At 48.3% G+C, this 14,423-nt stretch overlaps 1 protein-coding gene, 1 long non-coding RNA gene and 8 other non-coding genes across 10 annotated transcripts in view; 3 read left to right on the plus strand and 7 right to left on the minus strand.

Annotated features, from left to right (window-relative positions):
• The window catches only part of LOC106725564, a 19,846-nt gene extending 19,016 nt beyond the window's left edge, over positions 1-830 (plus strand). The window contains exon 3 of the long non-coding RNA XR_001361453.1: positions 755-830. This is a non-coding gene — a long non-coding RNA (uncharacterized LOC106725564). The remainder of the gene's footprint in view (positions 1-754) is intronic.
• LOC102262979 overlaps positions 1-1,083 on the minus strand; it is a 20,153-nt gene extending 19,070 nt beyond the window's left edge. Inside the window, 1 exon segment of the mRNA XM_005863085.2 lies at positions 777-1,083. Coding sequence (XP_005863147.2) covers positions 777-1,062 — 286 coding nt within the window. The 5' untranslated portion in view covers positions 1,063-1,083.
• A 1,648-nt stretch (positions 1,084-2,731) lies between these two features.
• Positions 2,732-2,803, plus strand: TRNAM-CAU. The gene has a single exon. It is a non-coding gene; the product is annotated as a tRNA-Met (tRNA).
• Positions 2,804-4,008: 1,205 nt separating this feature from the next.
• TRNAR-UCG lies at positions 4,009-4,081 on the plus strand. The gene has a single exon. It is a non-coding gene; the product is annotated as a tRNA-Arg (tRNA).
• Positions 4,082-6,501: 2,420 nt separating this feature from the next.
• On the minus strand, positions 6,502-6,583 carry TRNAS-GCU. Its single transcript has one exon. It is a non-coding gene; the product is annotated as a tRNA-Ser (tRNA).
• A 1,135-nt stretch (positions 6,584-7,718) lies between these two features.
• Positions 7,719-7,790, minus strand: TRNAQ-UUG. Its single transcript has one exon. It is a non-coding gene; the product is annotated as a tRNA-Gln (tRNA).
• Positions 7,791-8,236: 446 nt separating this feature from the next.
• Positions 8,237-8,308, minus strand: TRNAQ-UUG. Its single transcript has one exon. It is a non-coding gene; the product is annotated as a tRNA-Gln (tRNA).
• A 929-nt stretch (positions 8,309-9,237) lies between these two features.
• TRNAS-UGA lies at positions 9,238-9,319 on the minus strand. Its single transcript has one exon. It is a non-coding gene; the product is annotated as a tRNA-Ser (tRNA).
• Positions 9,320-9,703: 384 nt separating this feature from the next.
• On the minus strand, positions 9,704-9,775 carry TRNAM-CAU. The gene has a single exon. It is a non-coding gene; the product is annotated as a tRNA-Met (tRNA).
• A 503-nt stretch (positions 9,776-10,278) lies between these two features.
• On the minus strand, positions 10,279-10,349 carry TRNAG-GCC. The gene has a single exon. It is a non-coding gene; the product is annotated as a tRNA-Gly (tRNA).
• Positions 10,350-14,423: the final 4,074 nt, after the last annotated feature.

Below are 14,423 nucleotides of genomic sequence, written 5' to 3' on the forward strand. Positions count from 1 at the left end.
GGGAGCGAGGGGAGGAGGGAGGAAGGGAGGCGGAGGCGGAGGGGGAGAAGGGGAGGAGGGAAAGGCAGAGCCGGTGGCCGCGGGAGGGAGCCCCTCCTCCTCGGACGCACAGCGAGGCCTCCAGGCCGAGTTGGGCCCCGAGTTCGGGCGCCGACCGCTGAGCTAGTGAATGGGACTCACAAGCTGCTGGGCCTCGGGCTCAGGGAGGGCCGGGGACTGAGACCGGCCCAGTTCAGACCCATTGGAACCGGAGCCCCCGGTGCTGGAGGGGGTGACGGTCAATCAGCGCGATGCCCCGGAGGAAGCGGGGGGAGGGGAGAGCCCACAGTGCGCAGACCTGCCTGACGGCCCAGGCCCGACACGAGAGCAGTTTTACTGGTAATTTTTTAATCGATCTAAGTTCTTATGGGGAAGGGTTGCAGCCTCACGTCCTCGCAATTTGTACACTAATTTGAACGCTCGCCAGACAAGTCAAAACCAGCTCGGCGGAACTTCCGGGCGACACCAGGGCACGGTCCCAAGGGAACAAGGGAGCACAAGGTACCCGCCAGGGAAAGGAGGGGTGCCAAGGGCCTGTCCTCCACTGGGGTGCGGAGTGGCGGGGACCGCTCCCGTGTACTCACGCTCGTCTCACACACACACACACACACACACAACAAACCAAAAAGCTGCGTAACAGCTCTTCCGAGAGGGGGTGGGCGGCCCTGAAAAGGGCCTTTGGTTTTGCTGTCGAAGGTAGTGGTTTGGGGCTCAGCCGCCGAAGCCGTAGAGGGTGCGGCCCTGGCGCTTGAGCGCGTAGACCACGTCCATGGCCGTGACCGTCTTGCGCTTGGCGTGCTCCGTGTAGGTGACGGCGTCGCGGATCACGTTCTCCAGGAAGACCTTGAGCACCCCGCGCGTCTCCTCGTAGATGAGCCCGGAGATGCGCTTGACGCCGCCGCGCCGCGCCAGGCGCCGGATGGCGGGCTTGGTGATGCCCTGGATGTTGTCGCGCAGCACCTTGCGGTGGCGCTTGGCGCCGCCCTTGCCCAGGCCCTTCCCGCCTTTGCCGCGACCGGACATGGTGACTGAACAGACAAGTTCCGAACAGGCTGAGCAACAAAGGCAGCTCACTTATATACGCGGAGTGCGGACCTAATTGAAAACTGAAGGCGCGCAGAACTTCCGCCGGATATCGGCCCTCGCGGCCTCGCGCTGGGTGACGTCACCATGAATGTAGTCCCGCCTCCCGCGGCAAGTCGTGGGTCCCCGGATGAGGATTTCTGGAATTAACTGCTGAAAACTAAAGAAACTGACCATTTTTCCGTGCAGAAACACGGGAAACGGTAGAGAATTTTATAAGTTTATTAGAGCCAAACTGAGGACATGCGAGGGGGCGAGATCTCAAATGCGCAGGAGGACAGTTTTGTAGCTTCTTTCACGCACTTGCCATGCGGGAGGATTCCACCAACGCGGGGGGAAACGAGGTGCCGGAGAGAACTGCACCCTGGAGGGCGGCTGCGCTCTGAGCGGCTGGAAAAGGAGGAGCCCTTTTGGGGGTTCGGGGGGGTAACCTGGATGCACCAGGACAATGGGCAGGACTCGCTTAAGGCAAGATAACCTTCCATTGAATTGTAAGATTGGGGCTTGGCTCCCCACCGAGACCCACCTGTGGCCCGACCACCCTGGGGGGTTACTTTCCTTCATGAATTTATTAGAGACCCTCTTTCCTTCCCACATTTCACACGGGTTGGAGGTAGCCGCGCCTGCCCAGTGAGTTGGCGCCCAGGGCACACATATTGAGAGGCGTTCGCTGGACTCGCAGGCCCACGGGGCAGGGTCCGGGGGAAACACAGGCCGGAGGAACCAGGCAGGGCAGACAGGGAAGTGTGAGCAGCCTGATCACAGGAACCAACAGGCAGAAATAATGGAATGTGTCTGGACTCAGGTGGGAGGCATATGAAACGAGGGAGGGCCTGTGGCAACAGGTGACCTGACGTATAGGAGCAGGGAGCTCAGGTCCGTGCTGGGCAAGAACAATGAGGGAATCGATCAGGGGCGACACAGGTAGACACAGAGCAGCTTGTAGCCCGATATGCCTAGACCGGCTGGCTTCACCGCCAGCCCATACCTGGCCCCGCTCTGAATCTGCTTGTAATAAAATGTCCACGGTTTTGCTTAAATCTTCTGGCCCACGGTCCTCAATCTTCGGCATCGCGAGACACGACCCCGGGAGGAAAAACCTCGGCTCGCCGTTCAGGTTTTCACTGTTATCGGGCAAAGCCTTTCCAACCAACCCCCAGCCCCACCTCAGCCCGGGCAGGAGTCTAAAAACTGTCATTTCCCCCGCGGCCGCCCCCCCACCCACACCCACACACACACCCCAAACCAGGGAAATCCGACCAAAAGGGTGTTCTTCCCGAAGGTGGGGCCACGGAAGCCCGGGTCCCTTCGCGGCGAGGTTATTTTTTTCTTCCCTGTGTATTAAAGCCTGTAATTCTCATTTCACTATCTAGCCACCCTCACCTCTGCGCCCAGTCACTCATGTGTGTTAATGTTTACTTCTCTGTTCCTAGTTTGGTCTGCTCTCTGATTCTGGCAGCGACATTATTCCAAACAGAATTGGCAACTTGTGGAAGCGAAAGTATTGGGATAAATAAATAGGTGCTTTCCCGCGAGCTATTTTTAGAAACGAACGTCACTGGCTTTTGAACAGAGTTAAGTAGGAAGACAGAGACGCCACGAGGCAGAGAGCAGAGTGGCGCAGCGGAAGCGTGCTGGGCCCATAACCCAGAGGTCGATGGATCGAAACCATCCTCTGCTAAGCACTTTTCTTCCACTTTTAAAATTCTGCAGTTTATGTTCACAATAAAAAACAACAAAAGCCAAGACAAACGAGCCAGTAGGGCCAATACTCCCAGGGCGTGCGATTTAAGAAAAGTAAGGAAATGCCCCTGCGTGCAGCTGACGTTACCTTCTAACGAGGTGCTCGAGGTCACCCACACGCGCTAACAAGCTCGAAAGGAGCCCCTCTGAGCACAGTTTTTCATCAATACCGCGTTATTGGGCCAAACACCCTACGGAACATTATAAAGTCTGTAAACACCTTGTCCATCGAATGAGCTATTGAAACACGTTTTTTTGTGTGGATGTGTGCATTCAATGTAAATATTGTTAACAGTCACAATTTTTGTACTCCGGCCATAGTGGGTTACTTTAATTTATTAATATATGGACGCCTCAAAAAATAGTAACGGCCCTGGACCTCTTTAAACCCCTGAGAAACGCTAAGAAAAGCATTCTTTTCTTCAAATGGATAGAGACACCGTGTGAAAGCGCTCTAATCTCACATTCTAACAACCACGGGCAATAGGGAAGTGAAGACTGGGCGGGGGGAGGGGGGGCTGGAGGAGGGGGAGAAAGCGGGGGGCGGGAACCGGAGATATTTGTAATACTAACAACAACAACAAAAAAATTTTTTTAATGAAAAAAAAAATCAGAGAAAGCACCAGAAGAGCATGGGAAGGGAAGGGCAGGTACCCACGCGGAATGGCGAGAGGGTCACTGGTGCAGATGCTTCCAGATAGTAAGACCCCCTTATGGGTGCGGTTACCATGACAACTCTCCAGCCAGCTGACCCAAGTATCGAGAGACTGAAAATAGTGCATGTGGGTGAGTTGATAAGGAAGGAACAATGAGTTTGCTTATTAGAAAATATCCCTTGATGCAGACAATATGCAATACTTTGGCATCGCTTAGGAGCCAAAAACTCCAGTTTTCTGCTCAGCAGTGGTAGACTTGAGTCCCCATATGCCACAAGACTTAAATGATTGTCAGTTTCAACCTTTCCCCAATCCCGACTCCGTGGCCCCAAATGACCCCACATTGTCTAGAATTTCCATCTTTTTAAAGGCGAAAAAGTCCAGGCGACATAGCCTTTGCATCATGACGTGACGTGAAGGACTCAGGACCCGGCTGGAAGAAAGCTCAGGATGCTTTTAAATATTTCAGCAAGACTGAGCTGCAAGCGACCACGTGGCCTAACGGATAAGGCGTCTGACTTCGGATCAGAAGATTGAGGGTTCGAATCCCTTCGTGGTTAACTTTAGCTTCTGCGTACTCTTTTGCCAATAAACTGCCCTAATCCATAAAAGAGGGTCAGGAGTCAGCAGTTTCACCAATGTCTTTTCACTTTCTTTCTTTCTTTCTTTCTTTTTAAGTTCTGGCTGCTGTGGAGTCTATGTTTACTGTTTTTCACTCTTCCCCTCCTGTTCCGCCTTCCTTTCTTCCTTCTGTTGTATCCTCATCAAACGGATGAGAACGGCCTGCATTCCAACCTCAATTACAGAGCAGAAATATTAAGGTCATTAAAAGAGCCCAGGTGTTTACAGAAGTGTGCATGCAACAGACCGATAGAGAAGGTAGCTGCGCAAAATATAAAAACACACATTTCTGTGCCTACATAACTGGTTTTAATAATAATTTATAGGATGAAGAGAAGGTAATTTCCAACTGCTGACTTCCTGGTGAAACATGGTCTTTGGTTTTGTATCTAAATATTGGTCCAAACGTGGAGGCCATGAGGGCTCTTGCCAGGTGAAAGCAACAAATAATTAAAACAAGGTAGCTATGGGCCCTTTCTTTCCCAGCCTGTTCCTTAGAGCTCCTGTCTGACTGGTTTCCACTAGTCCTCTGTGAAGTCCAGATTGTACAGAGAGAGCAAAGAGGCTTCCCTCGTTTGTACGTAATGTATTCATTCCTCTTTCCTTCCCTCTTTGTTTAGGGAGAAAAACAAAGCCTTTGGGGTTTGAGAAAGGTGATGGGCTGAGGCAGAATTGCCCCAGATCTACCTCCTTACTTTGGGACAATACAAGAGACGGCCACGTTTAAAACCACCCTTTAACGTGAATTAAAAGGAGTGACACATCCCGAAGGTCTTTTATGCTTGGATGAAGTTTCAATCCCTCCCCCTGCCACCACACACACACAACAGGCCTTTAAGTGTGTGTTTTACAACTATCTGTTGAATGTTTACAGTGTGCAAACTTGAAGAAACAGGGTTTAAAAGGCTGGGGCACATCCTTAAAACCTTATTCTCACAGAAGGTAAAGTGGGGAGGGAGTGGCACCAGGGGTAAGACTGCTCAGGCATCCGTAGCATCAATAATTACCTCTGATTCTTTGTGGGAGAAAAAGCAACATATACAAAGCATATCGTGTATGGCCCAGTTCCTGCAGACTCCACTTCGGCTTGCAATCAGGATCACCGCCTCCTGAGCTTTTATTTCCAAGATTAAGCGGGTCATCGTGTGTAAGCCATCGTGGAGCCACGTAGTCCGTATACGCCATCTATTGTTAGGTGAAATTCAAACACAGGTGTTGCTTTAAAAATCCATGCTTCCTAGGTCTCAGTCTTCATGAGGCCTTGGGAGGTCCGCTGACTTCCGACACGTGTACTCCGGAAGTTTCCAGGTCTCAAAAGTTGCAATCCCAGTCCCGGACTTGAACATGTTGGAAAGGCCTCATCACCTCAACCACTTGATCTTAAAAACAAAACAAAAACAAACAAACAAACAAAAAGAAAAACACTAGGTTTCCATGAACCTTAAAAGGAAAGACTGGGTTTGTCTGCTCTCTACCTCAGTTTCCTCATCCGTAAGATAGAGACAGGTGACAGAGGGGGAAGTTCCAGAGAGATTAATCTCTACCGTCCCCTCAAACTGTGTTTCTCTACACTGTGTGCCTGGCCACTTGCTATAGTTTAGAGAAGGTGAACACAGGCGACAGGTGAGATTTTTATGGAGTACGTGCTAAAATTAAGATGTCCGTGGCAGAAGAGAACCAAAGAAGGGAGAAATGAATAGAGGGTGGAGGGCAGGGAAAGATCTTCGACTTAAATTAATTCAACTAAAATACAAAGAGGAGAGGCATACTTTCCTTTGCAGATCCAGGGGAAAGGGACACTTGATCTGGTTCTTGAAAACGGATTTTACCAGAAGGAACCACATAAGCAAAAGTGCAGCATGTGGGCAATTTCTACTCCTAAGGGGCAAAGGTTGAGTTTGATGGGGAAGTTGGGAGGGAGGAACTGATAAGGTGTCCAGCCAGAGAACCTTGGACTTGGAAACGTGCCTGAGATTTAAAAGGCAAAGAATATGAGACAAAAACTGCCAACACAGGGCCACTGAGCGAAGAAGGGGACCAAAGGCCTCATTTCAATCACCGACAGCACCGGAACCACGGGACCCTGCCCAGGAGGGTCTGACCACGCGTTAAAAGGCAAAGAATATGAGACAAAAACTTGCCAACGCAGGGCCACTGAGCAAAGAAGGGGACCGAAGGCCTCACTTCAATCACCGGCAGCACGGGAACCACGGGACCCTGCCCAGGAGGGTCTGACCACGCGCTCAGCGTGCAGTTCTTGCTCTTTGCTTACAGACAAATAACCGGCTCAGAAAGCACTAAAACAGCCCTTTGCAACCCTCGCTAAAACCTAGCACCCACCACAGAGTGGGCCCCGGAGCGACGAGGATGGGATTCGAACCCACGCGTGCAGAGCACAATGGATTAGCAGTCCATCGCCTTAACCACTCGGCCACCTCGTCAGCTACGTGAGGAAGCTTCGGCAAATATTACATTTCTTCATTCAACTGAATTGTTCGGCACTTTCTCTTATTTTATTGCAAGTCTTCATTCATGAACATGATGCATTTGTTTGCCTGGATGTCCCTCTTGCTTTGATAAAGGAAAAAAAAAAAATAAAGAAGAGCCTACAGTCCCGAAATGGAGGGGTAGGGTGAGGATGTGAACCTGAATAAAAATGACAAAATACACTTCCAAAGAGAAATGTGGAGTCTAAAAAAGCCGGACTCACAGAGACAAGGAGTGGAATGGCGGTTATAAGGGATTTGCTTGGGGTGGGAAACGGCGGGGACGTGGGTCAAAGAATGCAAATCTTACTGTTAGGAGAAGAGCCCGTTCCGGAGACGCACAGCACACCGATTATAAGCAACGGTGCTGTATTGTAGACTTTAAAGTTGCTAGGAGACTGTATCTTAAATGTTCTCACCACACACACACAAAAAAATAATTATGGGATGTGGTGGAATGCTACTGTGGTGATCACACTGCAATACACAAACGTATCAAATCAAGACGTTGCACACGTTAAACTTACACAATGTTGTATATCAGTTATTTCTCTTTGTTCTACAGTCCTTGGGGCATCTGCCTGATGTTGGGTGATTTGGGGAGGGTGCAAGGAAACCCGGCTTTGTTCTGGGCTGGATGCTGTGAGGAATGCTGTGCTTGAGACGAAGGTAAGAATATAACGAAGCCAAAGCTGTGAAACTCGTGGTCCCTCGGATTAGATGAAAGGAGATGTTTGGTATTGGTGTGGTTTGCACAGTGAGCTTTTCTTGTCTGTTCTTAGCGAGATTATAAAATGTTTTGTTGTTTGTTTGCTGTTTCTGTCATTGGGATCAGAGAATGAATGCCCTTGTCTGATGTCCCTGTTCTATGGGCCTGTTTTTGTTCAGCAGAAGAATCCCCTGGCCGAGCAATATTTAGCCGCCAGAGGAGACAGCAAGGCACTGAATGTTGATGGGGTGGGGGGCGCGAAGTTCAAGTATAAGGGGGTGTGTCTTTACAGGCCAGAGTGCACTCTTGGTTTGGGAACTTGATGTGCATAGGCCAGGATGCACCAGTGATGGGGGGAAAAAACAGCAGTAGGAGAGCAGCAGGCCCCACCGAGATTTGAACTCGGATCACTGGATTCAAAGTCCAGAGTGCTAACCATTACACCATGGGGCCACACAAGGACACCCTGAAACTCCTATAAATATTTCTTACAGAGTTTGTCATTCTTACTATTTTGTGAATTATAGCTTTAGTTTAAAACATACTTATTAAATTTAAAATCTCCTACATCACGCTTAGCAGAGACTACAAAATGCACAGGAAGACCTGGGCTCACTCGCACCACGAACTTCTCAAGATCGAGTGCGTGTTAGAAGTGGATAGAACCGAACCCAGAACTGAGGTCCCAGATGTGAAACGCGAATACTTAGACATCTTGAAGAAAACCTAATTTCCCAAGATCTGAAGGGGACTCTGGCCCGGTGAAGGCGGAGGGACAGGAGAAGGCAGGGGTGGAATCCAGAAGGCGTGAGGCTGCGGGTCAGAACAGTGAGATGGGATGGGTGTCCGTCCAGGTGCAAAGGTGATCAGAAGGCAAAGGAAGGCACTAAAAACACAGAAGGTCCCACCGAGATTTGAACTCGGATCGCTGGATTCAAAGTCCAGAGTGCTAACCATTACACCATGGGGCCAACAGGTACCACGGGCCCAACAGCCACAAGCTCTCTGGCAAGCTTTTCCAAGGGCGTTGGCTGTGCGTCCTGTGATGTTTAAAAGGGTGACTTCTTTCCTGAATGCTCCATGAGTCCTGGGAGAAAAGGCGAAGCCAAGCAGAGCTCACTTTTGCTTGGAATTTTCCTGCCGTAACAGCGCTCTTTACAAAATCAAAACTGTGTATTTCTGGGCAATTTCAGAGATTACGAAAAACCTTTTCCCTCTTTAAGTATTTTTACTTCCTTTCTGCCTTTCCTAATAGAATGCAAGTATAATAAAAGATAATTTTTGTTATGTTTACTCTTTTCTATGTTACATATACAATTAAGTGTATGCGTTAGAAAGAGTTAGCAAGCAAAACGATTTTTAATAAAAAAAAGATAATAAGATTTAGCTGAAAGCAGCTTTGAAAATTATCTTTCTGGTACTTCCTCTCTAGTTCTGGCCTCTGAGGTGGAACGATAAGAGAGCTCCAGACGGAGGAACGATTGGAAAATTCTTTTTGAAATGTTTCCTAATCATCAAACAAACATGTTCACGGGAGAATACTGATGCACTGGCGTGCCCACATTTGGGGGAAGAAAATCAAGTGGAAGAAGTTACAGGCAGGCGAGGTTTCAGAAGTCAGACCTGAGATGGACTGCCGAGGGGGAGACAGCAACTCATAGAGAATTAGAGCCGGGGCGTCTTCAGGGCGCAGGCTCAGAAACCCCTATGTCATCCCACAATCATTTTCAAAGATTTGTCTCTAGCGACTGTCACACTAAGAGACTCGTACTACCTGCTTCCAGTGTTACGGAAAAATAAAACAATAACCAGGAAAAGGCTGTTTCGTGTTATTTCAGTGTGTGTTTGAATTTCCAGAGTTGGTCCAGCAGATGCGGTACCGGGGAAGAAAAGCTCAGCTCGTAGTCGGCAGGATTCGAACCTGCGCGGGGAGACCCCAATGGATTTCAAGTCCATCGCCTTAACCACTCGGCCACGACTACAAGACTCCAGCCAGCACCTAGATGAATTCCCATGAGGAATATTACCTCTCCTGTTCTAGGTTGGTGTTTCTGTTCGGCACCTGTTTTGAAATGTCTGTAAAAACAAGACTGGGAAGATCGAGATGTCAATCATAAATTATTACAAATTGTAACAGTTTGACTATGGGATACACATTCCGATCTGTACCAGGTGTACGTATCCCCAAACCTGAGTTACTGAAAGCACCAGAGTTGCCAGACTAATGAGTAGCATTTACCGAAGTTGGAGACCGAAAACAGTACACCTGCAGTACTGGTCCCCAGGCCCTACCTGATAGTCCGTGATAAACTGAATTCAATCCCCTTTCCTAAAATCTAAACTCGTATCAAAAGTGCAAGTCCAGATAGCAGAGGATGGTTTCGATCCATCGACCTCTGGGTTATGGGCCCAGCACGCTTCCGCTGCGCCACTCTGCTCAGACATGCTGAACTCCCTTTCAAATAATATTAAAAAAATAAGTTCGGGCATTTTCCTAACTTCTAGTAATTGATGAATATTTTGGCTACTAATAAGAATAGAAAGAAGTACGTTGATATCCTTACATGGCTACACTCCAACTCCACATACTAGCGGCTTAGCGTACCCCGGAAAGACCCCAATCCTCAGATCCGCATTTACTCGGGCTCTGACAGAATGACGTTTCAGGTTATTGGAAAACCAAGCTCATGCTAATTGGCATAATTTAAGAAGATGAAATTGCAAAAGGAAGGCTAACTGGTCTTTCTCAGCTCAGCCATCCCCGGATACCAGAAACATCGCTACTTTAGGATTTTGTTTACCAACTTTTAAATCATTTTTATTTTTCAATCCCAGTTGACATATTATTATATTAGTCCCGACAAATCTCGCGCTCATCATATTTTTTTGACTCTGCAATGAGATGTTGCCCTGCAGTAATGGGAAGGAAAAAAATGCGAGTTGCATTGGCCGGGAATCGAACCCGGGCCTCCCGCGTGGCAGGCGAGAATTCTACCACTGAACCACCAATGCTCCATGGAGTTCCCGCTCTCTTTTTGTCCTTATGTAGACATCGTTACATTGTCACATTAAAACAAGAAGATTGCGTGCTTTTTCCGCCCCTTAGGACTTTCTTAAATCCCATTCACTTTGATCAGGACATTTCTCACGCTGAAGGGATCCAGAATAAGCCACCACTGTGGCAAAAAATAAAATTATTTTGAACTAAAGACATTTGAGTTTCTAAAATCCCTTATCTAAGAGCAGAGCCTTCCAAAAGAATTCACTTGTCATAAATCCCGTCCCCTGAAGCAACTCTCATCTTCCCCTCTGAGAGGGAAGTTGGTGTAGAAAAATAAAAAATAATTTTCCCACCCTAAATTCTTGGTTGGAATCCCTGCAACCAAAGCAGAAGTTTGTTAACGTGTATATGTCATGTGCACAAGGGAGAGGCCCAGGAGACTGGTAGCTCTGGGAGAGTAACGGATGAAGCGGAGCAGAACTTACCCCAAAATATGCCTCTTTGACATAAGAATTATTTTAGGTTGATTAGTTTTTAGAAACAGCAGACACAGAAGAAGATCCAAGAACCAAGTAGAAGTTACCTTTTTGTAAGAGAAATTTACATTTGTAGTAATAATAATAATGATGATAATCCTATATAATAAAGAGGTAATATACAAATTGACCCTCATGCCCTCACAAGATGGCTGCCTATGACCAGGCCGGCAGGGGTGTTAGTGAGGGACAACCAAAGGACTGAACAGCAGGCTGCGTGGGGTGACCAGGCCGGTGGGGGGGTCAGTTGAGGGTGAAGAGGCTGGCACATGGGCCGTTGGAGGCGACCAGGCTGGCAGGGGGGCAGCTGGGGGCAACCAGGCCGGAAGGGGGGTCAGTTGCGGGTGACCAGGCTGACACAGGAGGCAGTTAGAGGCAATCAGGCTGGCAGGCAGAGGCAGTTCGAGGTGCTCAGGCTGGTAGGGGGGGCATTTAGGGGCGATCAGGCAGGCAGGCAGGTGAGCAGTTAGGAGCCAGCAGTCCCAGATTGTGAGAGTGATATCCGACTTCCAGTTTAGGCCCAATCCCTGGGACTGGGCCTAAACCGGCAGTCTGACATATGCCAAGAGTTCCCAGATTGGAGAGGGTATAAACTGGGCTGAGGGGAACCTCCCACCCCTGAATGAATTTTGTGCAATGGGCCTCTAGTCCTATATAATAAAAGCCCAGTGATCGAACAGCAGAATGACCAGAATGACCACTTGACCAATCACTATGATGCACACTGACTACCAGGGGGAAAATGCTCAATGCAGAAGCTGCCCACTGATGGTCAGTGTGCTCCCACAGTGAGAGTGAGCTCAGTTAACCGGGAAGAGCGACTGTCCCACAGCAACCGATCCCCGCAGGCCTCGCCCTGCCCCTGCCCCCCCGCCCCAGTGCACAAATCCTATGCACCAGGCCTCTAGTTGAAATATAAATGATATTAGACAAGGAGGATGATAAGTTTTTAATGATTCTATCAGGGATTTGTGAAAAAAAAATATTTGGGGATCATGCTATGACAAATAGCTTCTCATGTCACCCACATAGGCAGTTAGTTATGAGTTAAAGTCACATTATATAGTACTTTCCTTAAGATTTAACATCCTTCTGCAAATATATAAGAGTTTTTGTAGTTTTCAAATTTAATAATTAAGTGAATAAAAATGCAACAGTGCATAGAACATTTAATATGGTTGGATAGATAAAACCAGGAAAAATTATGTAAAATATTTGTACAAATGGGAACACTTGGGCAATATGATCAATTGGGAGGCAAAAGAGTGAGACTCAAGAAAAAAAAGAATTTAAACTTTTAAAAAAATCTTATGACTTTCAATTAAAAAAACACACACAACCCTTTGGGTGTTTAAAAAAAGGCAAAATAAACTCTGGACTTGGCCTAAAGCAACCTTATGCCCCAGAAAACAGTTTGCAAGGATAACAAGAAAGCAGATATTATGGCTACTGTACTGATGACTACTGGATTGAAAATTAAAAACAGTCTCTTTGTTATACTAGGTGTACCGGTTAATGCGGATTTTTTCACTAGATGGAGTTACACATATGTTGATATATGCGATTTGATATGTATGCTATTTTGTTGTATTGACAACAAGCTTCAAAACTTTATATGTCAAATTTTCTAAAGGTGTTAACATCATAGATATTTTTAAGCTTAAAAATATTGAATTTCATGCCAAAAAAGAGCATTTGTGGGAAGTTTTAATTCATTACTTTATTTTGAAGAAAAGTGCTGCTGGAAGTTATCATATACTTCGGAAAGCTTATGGTGAACACGCTCCATCTCAAGATACTTGTGAACGTTGGTTTAAAAGTGATGATTTCGATGTGAAAGACAAAGAATGTCCAGCTTAACTGAAAAAGTTTGAAGTCCAACAATGACAAGCATTATTGGATGAAGATGTGTGTCAAACTCAAAAACAACTTGCAGAAAGATTAAACTTTGCTCAGGAAACAATTTCCGACCGTTTACAAGCAATGGGAAAGGTTTAAAGGAAGGAAAACGGGTGTCACATCAGCTGAACCAAAGACAAAAGGAAAACTGAAAAGTCATCAGTAAAATGTTGCTCAAAGGCATGAAGAAAGTCTTTTTTGCACCCAATTGTGACTGGCGATGAAAAGTGGATTTATGTTGAGAATCCCAAACGCACAAAATCTGCATTATTAACCGGTTAAGGCTTAATCCGCATGATTAACCAGTTAACAATCCGCGTTACCGGTTAATAATGCGGATTAACCGTTAACCAGTTAAAAATGTGGATTTTGTAATCAAAGAAAACATGGTAATTTCAAGAGAAACATCAATAGTGCTTTATTCAAAGTACAGTCATGTCCACCGCTAGCTACACATTTCCCCATCTTTCAGGTAACTTGTGGAGACCGTCCCAATAGAACTTTTCTTGTTTTGAGGCAGACCATGCAGAGACCCGATTGTCCACTTCTTCCTACGTGTTGATGTGCGGCTCAGAAAGCGCGTGCGCCATCGATCGGAACGAGTGGCCATCTGAAGGAGCGAGGGCTGGTGAACACGGCGGGTGGGTTGAGAGAGAGATGCAAGGAGGCCTTTGTGGTCATCGGGAGAAGGGGATACGTGCGATAGGACATTGTGGGAGCGAAACTCGGCAGATTCCCTGATCGGGTTGGGAGACGGAGCGGAGGGAGTGTGCAGGATGCTCCGGGCTCCCGGCTCCCGGCTCCCGGCTCCCGGCTCCCGGCTCCGGGGGAACAGGGTGGGCCTGCAGCCGAGGAGGCAGAGATGGTCCAGGGCAGACGGCGAGAGCGCAGAGCGGGGCGCAGGTGGAGGGGCGAGTCCTCGGAGCATCGGGGACACGTGGGGACCAGGAGGCTGCGTGGCCGGGCGGCGAGGACAGTGTGTGAACTAACTGTCCGGTAGCGGAGGTTGCAAAAGACGCCCCGTCCGCTCGGGAATCCGTCCCGTTTCAGGATCTCAATGGCATCGCGGGCGTCACAAATGCATCTGAAGCAAGCACGTCGCCTGCTCTCCTCACAAGGCGGCCTCGGGAGTCTCCCTGGTCTCAAGGCACATCCACCCCGGAGGAAAGTCACCTCGAGGCTTCATTTCTCCCCAAAGACCTTCGCGGTTGACCCCGACGGGACTTGGACACGCGGCCTTCTGAGCCGGAGTCATCCGCGCGGCCGCGGCGTCACGAGGCCACAGCAAGCAGCCCTCCCTCTTCTCCCGTGGGATTTAAATAGTTTCCTCTTCTCCGCAAACACCTTTCCTCTTTCTTCCAGGATCTAAAGAGTATTTCTTTGTATTGGGAGATTTGCTCATTTCTCCCCCCGCCGTCCCCCCAACACACACTATTCATGGCTCGTCGATGCTTTGTTGCTAACGAGAAGGGATGGACCAGATTAAATGCTAATCCAAAGGGTGAACGCTCCGTGGCTTTTCTCGTGGACCCTGTCCAGTTGGGGGTTTCCGTCGCAGTGAACGGGAATGAGAACGGCTGTGCGCCCGGCGCTCCTGCTTTTCTAGGGTAACTCCCCCGATTTCTCCTCCCGCAGCCGAGCCGGCCCGGC

The sequence above is a fragment of the Myotis brandtii genome, unplaced genomic scaffold (assembly GCF_000412655.1).
Source record: "Myotis brandtii unplaced genomic scaffold, ASM41265v1 scaffold1718, whole genome shotgun sequence".
In the NCBI taxonomy this organism is placed as follows: Eukaryota; Metazoa; Chordata; class Mammalia; order Chiroptera; family Vespertilionidae; genus Myotis; species Myotis brandtii.